The 13161-nt window shown below is 56.2% G+C and overlaps 2 protein-coding genes across 2 annotated transcripts in view; one reads left to right on the forward strand and one right to left on the reverse strand.

Annotated features, from left to right (window-relative positions):
• The window catches only part of LOC144729966 (receptor-type tyrosine-protein phosphatase gamma-like), a 455918-nt gene that overhangs the window by 143494 nt on the left and 299263 nt on the right, over positions 1-13161 (forward strand). The gene's annotated exons all lie outside the window — the stretch shown is intronic.
• LOC144729944 (uncharacterized) lies at positions 2493-8774 on the reverse strand. Its single transcript, XM_078610371.1, has 3 exons — positions 8768-8774; positions 7413-8314; positions 2493-2581 (listed from the first exon to the last, which is right to left on the reverse strand). The coding sequence occupies exons 1-3, from the start codon at positions 8772-8774 to the stop codon at positions 2570-2572; spliced, it is 921 nt and encodes a 306-aa protein (XP_078466497.1). The 3' UTR covers positions 2493-2569.

Consider the following 13161-nt stretch of genomic DNA (forward strand, 5'->3'; position numbering starts at 1 on the left):
TGATCACCAAGGGGCTTCTTCGCTGCCTCAGCGTGGCGTGATGTCGGGCGATGCGGGCGAGCGGTAATCACGGCGCGCTGAGTTCACGAGCCCTCGCATTGACCCGCGGCTGATGTGATGAGCCCGATCGGCCCCCCATTAACGCGATAATTGCGGCAGGCAGAGGGGTTCCCTAAAGCGAGCGCGAATTCAACCTCCCCCCCTCCACCCGTGTGACAAAAGCACCGAGGTCCAAACGACATCTGTCGTCGGCTTTCTGAGACCACTTGATTGGGAGAGTAGGTTCTTGGCCACCCCAAAGTTCTACTGAGTTATTCCCACTCGCTACTCGCTCGCTCGCATGGCGTGTGGGAAATCATCGTGACAACATTCGAACGCCTTTGTGCTTTGCGAATCTGTCTCGGGGCACAGTGGCGTTATAACACTCGTGCCTCACAGCGCTAAGGTGGTGCCCGCGTTCGATTTCGGTGTACGGTTTGTCTCTCTCTCTCTCTGCTTGTTCCTGCATGGGTTTCCTCCACAGGCTCTCTCCGGTTTCCTCCCTTGAGCTAAAAAAAGGAAAAAGAGCCCACCTACGATTTAATTGGTTTCTGCCAAACACCGCAGGGAGTGCTGAAAATGTACCTGAAGATTAGAGTAGAACCACGCTTAACGGCCACCCTGCTAACTACCAATCGCCTAACGATAGGCCTACATCGAGCCGAATGTGTAATGTATAGTAGTGTATAACGTAGTGTATAATAGTGTCGTGTATAGTAGTGTATAGTAGTGTATAGTGTAGTGTATAGTAGTGCACAGTAGAATCCTTCTTAACGACCACAACTGCCAATGATAGCCCAATGTGTCGTGTATAGTAGTGTATCATGTAGTGTATAGTAGTGTCGTGTATAGTGTAGTGTATAGTAGTGTAGTGTATAGTAGTGTATAGTGTAGTGTATAGTAGTGTCGTGTATAGTGTAGTGTATAGCAGTGTATAGTAGTGTATCATGTAGTGTATAGTAGTGTAGTGTATAGTAGTATAGTGTATAATGTAGTGTATAGTATTGTAGTGTATCATGTAGTGTAGTGTATCATGTAGTGTATAGTAGTGTAGTGTATATTAGTGTAGTGTATAATGTAGTGTATAGTAGTGTAGTGTATCATGTAGTGTATAGTAGTGTAGTGTATCATGTAGTGTATAGTAGTGTAGTGTATCATGTAGTATAGTGTATCATGTAGTGTATATTATTGTAGTGTATAATGTAGAGTATAGTAGTGTAGTTTATCATGTAGTGTATAGTAGTGTAGTGTATAATAGTGTAGTGTATCATGTAGTGTATAGTAGTGTAGTGTATCATGTAGTGTAGTGTATCTTTTAGTGTATAGTAGTGTATAGTAGTGTAGTGTATATTAGTGTAGTGTATAATGTAGTGTATAGTAGTGTAGTGTATCATGTAGTGTAGTGTATAGAAGTGTAGTGTATCATGTAGTGTATAATTGTGTAGTGTATAGCAGAGGTGTGGACTCGAGTCATGTGACTTGGACTCGAGTCAGACTCGAGTCATGAATTTGATGACTTGCGACTCGACTTGGACTTGCATAACAATGACTTTGTCCCACCTATGAGATGTGGACTCGAGTCATGTGACTTGGACTCGAGTCAGACTCGAGTCATGAATTTGATGACTTGCGACTCGACTTGGACTTGCATAACAATGACTTTGTCCCACCTCTGGTGTATAGTAGTGTAGTGTATCATGTAGTGTATAGTAGTGTAGTATATAGTAGTGTATCATGTAGTGTATAGCAGTTTAGAGTAGAACCCTCTCTTAACTACCACCCCTGCTAATGACTTATTGCTTAACGACGGCCTCCATAGAGCCCAATGTGCAGTGTATAGTAGTTTAAGTGTAGAGTATAGTAGTGTAGTGTGTAGTAGTGTAGTGTATAGTAGTGTATGTAGTGTATAGTAGTGTATCATGTAGTGTATAGTAGTATAGTTTATAATACTGTAGTTTAAGTGTAGAGTACAGTAGTGTAGTGTATAGTAGTGTAGAGAGGAGCCGACACGAGATTGCAGGGGTCTCGTCCTTTATTCCTTTCCTTCCATTCACACCTGTCGCCACCCGTCCCAATCCCGTTCCCGCCAAAGGCCCCTCTTTCCCGCCCGTTCTCTCCTTATATCCCCTCGATCACCCCTCCCCCTAACCCATCTATTGGTGGGAATCCTTCCCCTGACACCCCTACATCACCCCCCCCCCCCCGGAGAAAAAATAACCGTCCTCGGTTCTGCCTCCCCCATGGACCATTTAAGTCTCCCCATGCCTCCCACCACTGACAGTGACGACAGCCCTTACCCCCCCCCACAACCATACAATGCAATATAACACAACAAATCAATTGCGCGGCCTGCCCAGGTCTCCAGCCAGCATCCCGTAACAGCCCGGACATCCACAGGCAGCAGATGACCGTGGCGGCCCCCTCCTTCGAAGGCCCTCTCGTCGCGGTCCCTGGTTCGGTGGTGCCGGTGTCGCCTTGCCTGGCGCCGCTGTCTCTCCGGCCCCCGCTCGTGCCGCCGCTCCGTCAGGCCTCACATGGGGTGCTGTAGGTGACAAGGGAACACAGGGCACCGAACCCCCTGCCGGTCGGCGCGTGGTGGTCGGCGACCTTGGCCTGGGTAGGGATGATGATGATGTTGGCAGTGATGTTGGTGGTGATGTTGGTGAAGATGACGGTGGAGAGATGTATGGCTTAAGGCGGGTGGGGTGTACAAACCATCGTCGCTTACCCAGTTGGACCTGGACGCACTGCGGTCGGAGTGCTTTGATGACCTCGACCGGCCCTTTCCAGGGTCGGTGCAGCTTTGGTGAGAGGCCAACCGGCACCTGAGGACAGTGTAGCCATGCCTGGTCCCCGACTTTAAAGGGCTTGGCTGTCACTGTCCTCTCCCGTATCCGTACATTACTCTCTTGGCTCGCGGCCGATGCGGCCTCGGCTGCTTGGCGGGCCTCTCTCAAATAAATGAGGGAGGTCTTTAGTGCCTTCGGCCATGCGTCGGCTCTTGCCGGAATGTCCGTCAGCTGCACCTCAATAGGCGGAACGGGATCCCGTCCGTACATCAGGAAAAACGGCGAGAACCCCGTCGCCGCGTGTGGGGCCACCCTGTACGCCGCTAAGACCGATGGAATGTGGAGGTCCCAGTCGGAATGGTTTTCGTCCACCACTTGGGACAGCATGGCCGCTATGGTGCGGTTAAGCCGCTCTACCATCCCATCGGTCTGGGGATGATATGGAGATGTTCGGACCTTTTTAGTGCCCAGGATAGAGCAGACGTCCTTCAATAGCTGTGAGGAGAAATTCCTGCCCTGATCCGTGAGCAACCGCTCCGGTGCCCCTTTATCAAGGACATAGCCTCCCACGAAGGCATCGGCGATGGTCTGTGCCGTTTGGTCCGGGAGGGCCCACGCCATCGGCCACCTCGTGCAGTACTCGACTCCGACCAACAGGTATTTATTTCCCCGTGGCGTGACCGGCAGCGGTCCCAAGATGTCCAACGCAACCAATTCGTTGACCCTGGTCACCGTGATGGGCTGTAGGGGCGCCCGGCTTACCCGGGGTGGCGGCTTTCGCCGCGCACATTCGACGCAGGTAGCGACCCATCGATGCACGTCAGCGGTCATACCTGGCCAAAAGTACCGACCCTGTAATGTGTGCAGTGTCTTCCGCCCTGCCAGATGCAGCAGCTGGCGGCCGTGTACGTCCATAACCAATTGTTGACGCAGCGACTCCGGAACTACCAGGCATCGCCGGCGCCCTGTCGGGTCCCATCGCATGAGGAGATCCTCCCATACGATGTACTCCTCCCCCCCTGCCTCTGCTGAGGCGCGTAGTGTTCGCAGTGGGGCTTCCTCCAGCTGTAGCCGTCTCCAATCGTCCAAGGTCAGCCCCAGGTCGTGGTCGGTCAGCTGGACCTCACCCTGTGCGCCCTCCGCCGTGCGTACGGGAGCGATGACCGTCCCCTCCGGCCTCGCCTCCTTGCAGCGTGCCCCGCCTGTGGTGCATGCACAAGGGCCCTGGGGCACCAGTCGGGACAATGCGTCTGCGTTGGCATGTCTGGTCCCTTTGCGATGCACTACTTGGTACCTGTACTCCTGCAGGCGTTCTATCCATCTGGCCAGCTGGCCCGAAGGCTGGTCGATGCGGAGCGAATACTGCAAGGCCGCGTGGTCAGTGCGGACCGTAAATTTGCGACCATACAGGTAGGGTCGGAATTGCTGCACAAAGTGAACGACTGCCAGGAGTTCCCTACGTGTGACGCAGTAGCGCTGCTCCGCTGATGAAAGCACGCGACTACCATAGGCGATAACCCCCTCCCGACCCTGCTGGACTTGCGACAAAACACTGCCGATGCCCACATCGCTGGCGTCCGTGTCCAGGATAAAGGGGAGGCCAAAATCCGGAAAGGCCAATGGTGGTGCATCTGTCAGACGTGAGCGCAGCTGCTGGAATGCCTCTTCCTCCAGAGGGCCCCAATAAAACCTCTGGTTCTTCGCCGTCAACACGTGCAAGGGCTTGGCAATGGTTGCGAAGTTGGGCACAAACCGGCGGTAGTAAGAAACGAAACCCACAAACCGGCGTACCTCCGGAACCGTTGTGGGAACAGCCCAGGCCCTCACGCAGGCCGTCTTTTCCGGGTCTGTAGCCACTCCCGACTCACTGACGACGTGGCCCAAGTAGCGTACCGACGACTGCATAAGGTGGCACTTCGACGGCTTGAGCTTCAAGTTCGCGTTCCGGAACCGCAGGAACACCTGACGCAATCGGTCAATGTGTTCCTCGAATGATCGGCTGAAAACAATGACGTCGTCCAGGTAGATGAGGCACGTTTCCCATTGGAGGCCTGCCAAGGCCAACTCCATTATGCGTTGGAACGTTGCCGGCGCCGTCTGGAGGCCCATAGGAAGGCAGTTGAACTCGAACAGGCCCTGTGGTGTCCGGAATGCTGTTTTAGGCCGGGAGTCCGCGTCTAGTGGGACCTGCCAGAACCCGGACAACAAATTCAGCGTACTGAAAAATTTTGCTCCCGCCAGTGCATCCAATGAGTCGTCGATACGTGGTAGGGGATATGCGTCGGCCAGCGTGACGGCATTGAGGCGTCGGAAGTCCACACAGAATCTCAGTGACCCATCTGACTTCTTGACTAGGACCACCGGTGCCCCCCAGGGACTCGAGGATGGAGAAATTATGTCGGCCCGCAGCATCTCCTGCACCGCTTGTTGAATGTGCCCTTTTTCCAATGGGCTCATTCTATATGTGTTTTGGCGCAGGGGTGCGGCATCTCCCGTGTTGATGTGGTGCTGTGACAGATTTGTGCGCCCTAGGTCGAACGGTCCCCGGCTGAACACGTCCGAGAACTCCTGCAATAACGAGTGCAGCTGCTGTTTCTGGTCGGGCGGCAATCCCGGCTCAGGCCCCGCCAGCTGGTCCATCCACGATTTGGCCCCTCTGTCCTCGGACTGGCTGATGCTGCCTACAAGCTCGGGCTCTGTCCCTGGGGCTCCTAGTGACAAGGGACTAACGTGGGCCAGAACTGTTCCCTCCTGCACCGTCGCTGTTCTATCGGAGGTGTTCAGCACCTGAATGAACAGATGCTGGTTCCTCTGTACAATAGTTTCGGCCCCCACCAGCGCATGACGATCCATGGCCGCTGACGCCGGAGACACCAGGATGGGTGAGTCTGGTCGGGCTGTCACGAGGGGGGACCGATATTGCAGCGGAACCAGCATCTGGGCTGCCGGGGGAATGGAGACAGACTTACTGACCAGAGCCTGCACGTAGGGTACACCCCGGCTGGCCCCCTCCGCCTTTAGGAAATGGAGATGCGTTCCCTGGACTTCCACCCGCCCATTGGCCAGATCGATTTTCATTGGCATCCGCCTCAGAAAGTCCGTCCCCAACAGGCAGGGTACGGGCAACGTTGCGGAGACAAGGATGGGTCCTGCTACCGAAAGCTGCCCAATCTGTATCGGGGCTTCAACCTGGCCCAGGAAGCCCATGCTGCCTCCATTTGCTGCAATGAACGTTGTCTTGACGGGGACTAAAGGTCGGATTTTATCCGGCAGCATCTCATGCATGGTGCTCGAGATGATCGTGGCTGATGCTCCCGTATCGACCAAGATACGTGCCGACACTCCCGCGATTTCCCCGACCAGGACCGAGGTTCCTGACGTGGCCGCTACCACCCGCCTTGCCAGCTTCCTCCATTGTGTGGCTGAGTCCGGCCACTGACCAGGCGGCGTCTCGTTATCCTGTGGTGCATGGTGAAATGATGGGGGATGGGTGTGGATGGACTAAAGATGGGGTTCCTCCCTTTGGAGTGCGTCACAGCAGGGTGAACGCGCCCTTGTTACATAGTGTGGGCTTACCCCTGGGTTGCGGGCTGGGCTCTCTATGTAGTGCAAATTGCCCCCCCTAGGTGACGTAGGATGGGCCCCCCTTGTGGTGTGGGGGGGCCCCCCCATTGTAGGGGGCGGTGGGGACTGGGGGGTGGGCCTTCCCGTGAGCCCCTCCCTTTCCTTTGTCACGGGGGCGTGGTCCCCCTGGTTCCGTCTCGCTCTGTCGCAAAGCGGTGGTGAGGCGGGTCGTGGAATTGCTCCAGGGCGCAATGTCAATCGTGTGGGCTGCCTCCGCCCCCGGGCCGTTGCCCCTGGCAACTCGCCGGCGTTGCAGGTAACTGGTGACGTCACGCCCGCCGGCGACGTCACGCCCGCCGGTGACGTCACGCCCGCCCGCGAACCCACGCCCGCCCGCGAAACCACGCCCACCCGCGACGTCACGCCCGCCCGCGAAACCCCGCCCGCCCGCGAAACCACGCCCACCCGCGACGTCACGCCCGCCCGCGAACCCACGCCCGCCCGCGAGACCACGCCCGCCCGCGACGTCACGCCCGCCCGCGAAACCCCGCCCGCGCGCGACGTCACGCCCGGCATCGACGTCGCTGCCGGCCGCGACGTCACTTCCGCCCGCGACGTCACCTCCGCCCGCGACGTCACCTCCGTCCGCGACGTCCCTCCCGGCGTCGGCGCGACTCCCGGCGCGGTCCCCGGCCTCGGCGCGATCCCCGACGCGGTCCCTGGCCCCGGCGCGATTCCAGGCGCGGTCCACGGCCCCGGCGCAATTCCCGGCGCGATCCGCGACACCACTTCCGACCGCGACGTCACTTCCGGACGCAACGTCACGTCCGTTCGCGACGCCACTCCGGGTCGCGATGCGACCACAGGCCCCGGCGCTATCCCCTTCCCCCGACCAGAACAGCGGGGACCGGGAAACGACACCACCGGCGCCCACCCCGAGGAGACTCCCGGTGAGTTCGCGGCGTCGGAATTGTAATTACCCGGCCCGCCCGAGAGGCCGGGTGGGACGGCGTCACTCGCCTGGCTCCTGTCGGCGTTCGGCCCCGGCAGGTTCCAGGTGACGTTGGCGGCCTCCGGCTCCGTGCGGCACCCCCTCGCCACATGCCCCTCGCGACCACAACGGTGGCAGACCCACGGGGCGTTGCGTCGGGGGGGCTCGGCGCGATGTTGTAGAGGCGGCTGCCAGCGACGCGGCGGCTGGTCCCTCTGCTCCGCCAGTCCCCGGATCGCCGCGTACACCTCCCGCAGCGATGGCTCCGTCTCAGACGTCGGCGGTCCGTCCCCAGATGCCCCACCGGCAGCCTGTGGTGACGGTGCAGGTTCGGCGGTTAGTGTCGCTGGACCAAGTAGCGCCGCAGCAACGGCTCGGCTGTTCACCCCCGCCGCGCCAGCCACCGGGCCCACGGGTGGCGCCCGGCCCATGACCTGCTCGTGGGCTTGGATGGTCCGGGCAGCCCACAGCGAGGTGCGTTCTTCCGGCGTCACTACGGGCATTACAACGCCGGCGCGGCAAGCGTAGGCGATGAGGTGCTCGACCACGAGGTCCTCGAGCGCTTCTTCAGCCAGGCGAGGGAAAGCTCTCCTCGCCAACACGAGCAGCGCCCCCCTGTAGGCTAAAGGGGATTCTTTAGCCCCTCGCTGGCGATCCTGGAACCGTTTAAAGGCTCCTTCCGCCGGGCAATAGATCTCCCCCAAAGCCTCGTAGGCCGCCTGTAGCGTGGACTTGCTGTGCGAGGGAAGGGAGGTGTAAGAGGAGAGTGCTTCTTTGCCCAGAACAGATGGCAGCGCTCGTAGGGCCTCTTGGTCTGTCCACTCGAGAGCGTGGAAGGCAGCCTCGAATCGGCGGACAAACTCCTCCCAATCTTCTTCCTCAGCCACAAACTTGCCGGCGGGCCCCCCATAGGGAGCCTCTGCAAGAGCTCCTGGAGCGCCCTCTCCACGCGGGCCATGCGGTCCTCCATGCGATCCTCCAGGCGATCCGGGCCCCCTTCTGCTGCTTCTGACAGCAGGCCCCCTTGTTGCCCAGGATGTGAAGGATCCCCGGCCCCTGCTTCCTCCTCCCTCGGCTCCCTCCCGCGAGGATTCTTCTTTGTAGCCATTAGGATCCCACCGCTGCCACCAAATGTAGAGAGGAGCCGACACGAGATTGCAGGGGTCTCGTCCTTTATTCCTTTCCTTCCATTCACACCTGTCGCCACCCGTCCCAATCCCGTTCCCGCCAAAGGCCCCTCTTTCCCGCCCGTTCTCTCCTTATATCCCCTCGATCACCCCTCCCCCTAACCCATCTATTGGTGGGAATCCTTCCCCTGACACCCCTACAGTAGTGTAGTGTATAGTAGTGTAGTGCCTCCATAGAGCCCAATGTATTCACTTACCGACCATTCTCCCTTAAAAGCCGGGCTGTTGTAGGTACAGCAAATATTAATTCACGCATTTATTAACCGTATTTCTTGCAATAGTATGTGTTCGTAAAGTTTTTAGTATCCTTATGTATTAAAATCCATTGTTATCGGAAACAATGTAAGCCTTTAACGTGTATTCCCTAAACTCGCTTAATGACCAAATCACTTAACGACCGGTTGCGTGGAACTAATTACCGTCGTTAAGAGGGGTTCTACTGTACTCTAAACTAACGACTTTTTTTCTTCCAGGTAAGGCCCAGGTCGCTTGTCTTTCAAAAGCGGCCTGGCCACAAACGACATCGCACACCAAGTGGCGTATTCGTGCCGTGTAAATGCACAGCAGCCACATGTTCAAAAAGGCTCAATTTGGATTACAACCAGCCGCAGCCGCAGTGACATCGCTTCAAACGCGAACAAACTTGCCAGGACTCTCTTGAAACAGAGCCTTGACACTCGGTCAGGAGGTTTCCCCAGTGGGGAATTAAACAAACATGCATAGGAATCCGAATAATTAACTCGGGGCTCAAAAGAAGTTATGTTACTGTTACTCAGATAATTATTCACAAACCTGGACGCCATGTGCGGAATAGCCACGTGGCGAGATCGCTGCTATTGTTGTCGCTGCACAATGGCGGTGTCGTGGTCCGGGCGGTGTCGTGGTCCGGGCGGTGTCGTGGTCCGGGCGGTGTCGTGGTCCGGGCGGTGTCGTGTTTCGGGCGGTGTCGTGGTTCAGGAGCTGAATGGACATTTTGGCGGCACCAGCACACCGGTCCTCATAAAAAAAGGTCTGAGCCGATGTCGCTGATGCCCCTTGAGTGAGCTGCAGACAGACACACTCTCTCCCATCAGAAGCTGAACCACCACCACGAGTCGTAATCGTTGTGATGCCACCGTTCACCAAAAATTAATCCGGAAATTGATCGAGCAACCAACCGTACGACCAAGTTTAGGACACGATTACAAATCTCCCTTTGGAAGCTTCGTTTTCAGCCACTCGTATAAACATTCGTCTTGCGGCTGCTTCGACATCACGAGAACCGATTTCGACTCGCACCACCAGCACCACCCCGAAAGTTTTTCTGGGAAAATAAATAATAATTAAAAAAAAATCGCTTTTTATATATATACCGTGCACCACCAGTGTACCACCCAATACGTTTAAATGCCAATGTCCTGCTCACCACCGAGAGGACTTGAGGAGAGAGGGTTCGTGTAAGTCCTGCTATTGCTGCCGTTAAAAAAGGCCAGCACTACAGTGGTTTGCTTTACTGTCCATCGTTTGGCATTTCATTGCCGTAGTGAAGTGACCGGGCAGCTCAGAGGTCAAGAGTCGCTGACCCCGAAGCCGCTGAGATCTGTTGTTCAAATCTGGGTTTTAAGCCGGCCAAAAACAGAGGTTGAATGTCGTCCTCGAGTACAGCCAGTTGATGGACTCAGCCAGGACACCAAGGACTGACAAAGACAAATACAAAGATCCCCCGTATAGCCTTTAACAGAGTGTTGGGGAAAGTGCTGTTAGCAAGCACCTATGAAGGCCGGCACGGCACGTGAGGGGGTTGGTGGCCAGCCATTGTCTCTCGAGTAGCGATATTCACAGACCGCACCAGGTACCTATTTGAGGCTGAGTCGACCTAAGGGAGGCCCAGGACCGGTTCAGATAATGGTCACTGGTGTTGGCCGTGGGCTCGGGTTGCCAGGTTCGTAGCGCAGCGCTTTTACCGCTGCACACACACGAAACAATGAATTAAATAAAATATGGGTTTTTCAATAGATTTGTCGACATTCCAGCTTTTTGGGGAATTTCAATAATAATTATCTCTCCTGGTAATGCAATGAGAACGCGCCTGGTAGCAGGGCACCGGCATGCTTCTAACACGTGGATTAAAGAGGTCACTTGCCGGCATCTGAGACCTAATTCCGTGAAAAATGTGTTCCTGTTCGCACATGCTCTCACTGATGGGCTAATGCAGCGCTTTATCAGAGCTCCGAGTGGACACTCATGATTTGGCGCCGATGGCACAATTGGAATAACATTTGAGGGGAGGGGGTGGGGGGAGAGTTGTGATTTACAAAATAAAAAAAAAACTAAAAAACGCTACACGGAATGGGTCTCAGGAGGCCTTTGACCTCACCATGACCATTGGGCCATGTGACCGCGGTGGGCGCAGCTCCTGTGTGCCGTTCTGCGATGAGAGGAGCGGGTCCATCCGTCCGTCAGTCCATGTGTCTGTCCATCCATCCGTGTGTTCGTCCGTCCGTCAGTCCGTCTTCAGTAACCGAGGGCCTCCGCCGATGTTTACCGACAATCTCGTTACTCGGGGTAACCCGCGGTGACACTGGGTCCTCGGGAGGAGCCGGCGAGAGGTGGCAAAAAATGTAACCTGACGCGGAAGCTTCCAGGCTTCGAATGTCAATACTCGTCCTGTGATGGCTGCTGTCGCGCACACACACACACGCGCACGTATATATTGATACACATACAGCTCAGTGCCGATTTTAGGTCCCCTCTCTCCCGGAGGCTTCTGACGGGAAACGATGATTTGGTGTCATCGCGAATGGCTGCGAGCCAAACGCACGGGAGGGGGGAAGAGGGTTCATGCCCCCCCCCTCCATTTCCTCCCCCACGCGCGAGGCCCCCTTTGACCGTCTGCGCGGATTTCCGTGGCTTCGTTGGCCTCGCACTTGGCCGTGGGCGAGGCGCGTGCACGGAACGCGCCGACAAACTCCAAGGCCCCGCCGTGCAGACCGCACGGGGGGGCTGGCGGGTCAAGCGCTGCTGGCGAGCCCCCCACCCCCCTGTGTAGGGCACCGTGGCGCACGGCCGCGTGAGTGGCCAGCACCGCGCCGATGTTTAATGCACACACGCACACCTGGGTACTTATTTAAGACTGAGTCGACATACAGGGGGAGGCCATAGACCGGTACAGATATTCGTCACGGGTTTCATCCCCCTCTACCACCGCTGACTCTCTGGGCCTCATCGCAGTTGCACCGCCTGCGCACTGAACAGCTTCACCACGAGGGCCAGTCCACATTCCACCTTGCAGTAGGATCGTCTGTTGGACTCAGCAGTCGCCAGCGTGGTGAAGTCGGGGGGGAAACAACCCCATGACTGACACGGCGTGAGACGCCCTTCACCCAGCAGCGAACGTATTGACGAAGGGCTGTAATGTTACATGTTTTTTTTTCGTTTGTCTGAGCTCTTAAGAATTGAGATTAATCGATGCGTTATTGACACGGAGATGGGGGTGGATCAAATACGCTCTTAGGTGTCGAGTGGAAGGTTACATCGCAGAGAGCCGTGAACGATGGGGACCATTTGGAGGCGGCCTTCATCTAGCGGTGCATAAACCAGGGGGGTGATGATGATGATGATTGCCTCTAGTTACCTGTGTGAGTAGACAATCGCTGTTACAGGTTCAGCATGTGTATGTGTGGTGCAATCGTTAAGAGGAGTGGATAATCGCACTTGCAGCTCTGCTCTGCAAGAGGCTTCCAATCAGAATGTCGCCAGTTGAAATCCTAGTGCAGCCCATCATCATTCTGGCGGTCGATAAAACGAGTACCACTTTGTAAGTGAGTGGCAAACGGTGGTTGTCCTGCGGACAAGCCCCCCACCCCCGCCACAGTGTTGTGGAATTTCGACCACTGGCTCTGAGCTATGGACCTGAGCTGAGCACCGATGGCCCCGATGCGACTTTGTTCGATCGAGCGGCAGATTGCCATCACTTTCGAGGTGATCATTCTGCACGATGCGAGTGGGACTGCTGTCGTGTGACCAGCATGAGAACTCAATAGGCCGGGGTAGGAGCCTCCGTGCACAGGAGTGAGCTTGGATAACCAAAGTGCCAAAAGCAACAACAACAACAACAAAAAGCAAAGTACAGCAAACAGCAATCAGAACACAAACAACAACAACAACAACCAATACAATAACACTACTACACGAGCAATCGATAATATCACACAATCGGATCAGTAAACACGTCGCTAGTGAACACGTCGCTAGTGAACACGTCGCTCGTGAACACGTCGCTAGTGAACACGTCGCTCGTGAACACGTCGCTAGTGAACACGTCGCTAGTGAACACGTCGCTAGTGAACACGTCGCTAGTGAACACGTCGCTCGTGAACACGTCGCTCGCGAACACGTCGCTCGCGAACACGTCGCTCGCGAACACGTCGCTAGTGAACACGTCGCTAGTGAACACGTCGCTCGTGAACACGTCGCTCGCGAACACGTCGCTCGCGAACACGTCGCTCGCGAACACGTCGCTAGTGAACACGTCGCTAGTGAACACGTCGCTCGTGAACACGTCGCTCGTGAACACGTCGCTCGTGAGCACGTCGCTAGTGAACACGTCGCT

Source organism: Lampetra planeri, chromosome 34 (genome assembly GCF_965212315.1).
Source record: "Lampetra planeri chromosome 34, kcLamPlan1.2.h2, whole genome shotgun sequence".
Taxonomy (NCBI): Eukaryota; Metazoa; Chordata; class Hyperoartia; order Petromyzontiformes; family Petromyzontidae; genus Lampetra; species Lampetra planeri.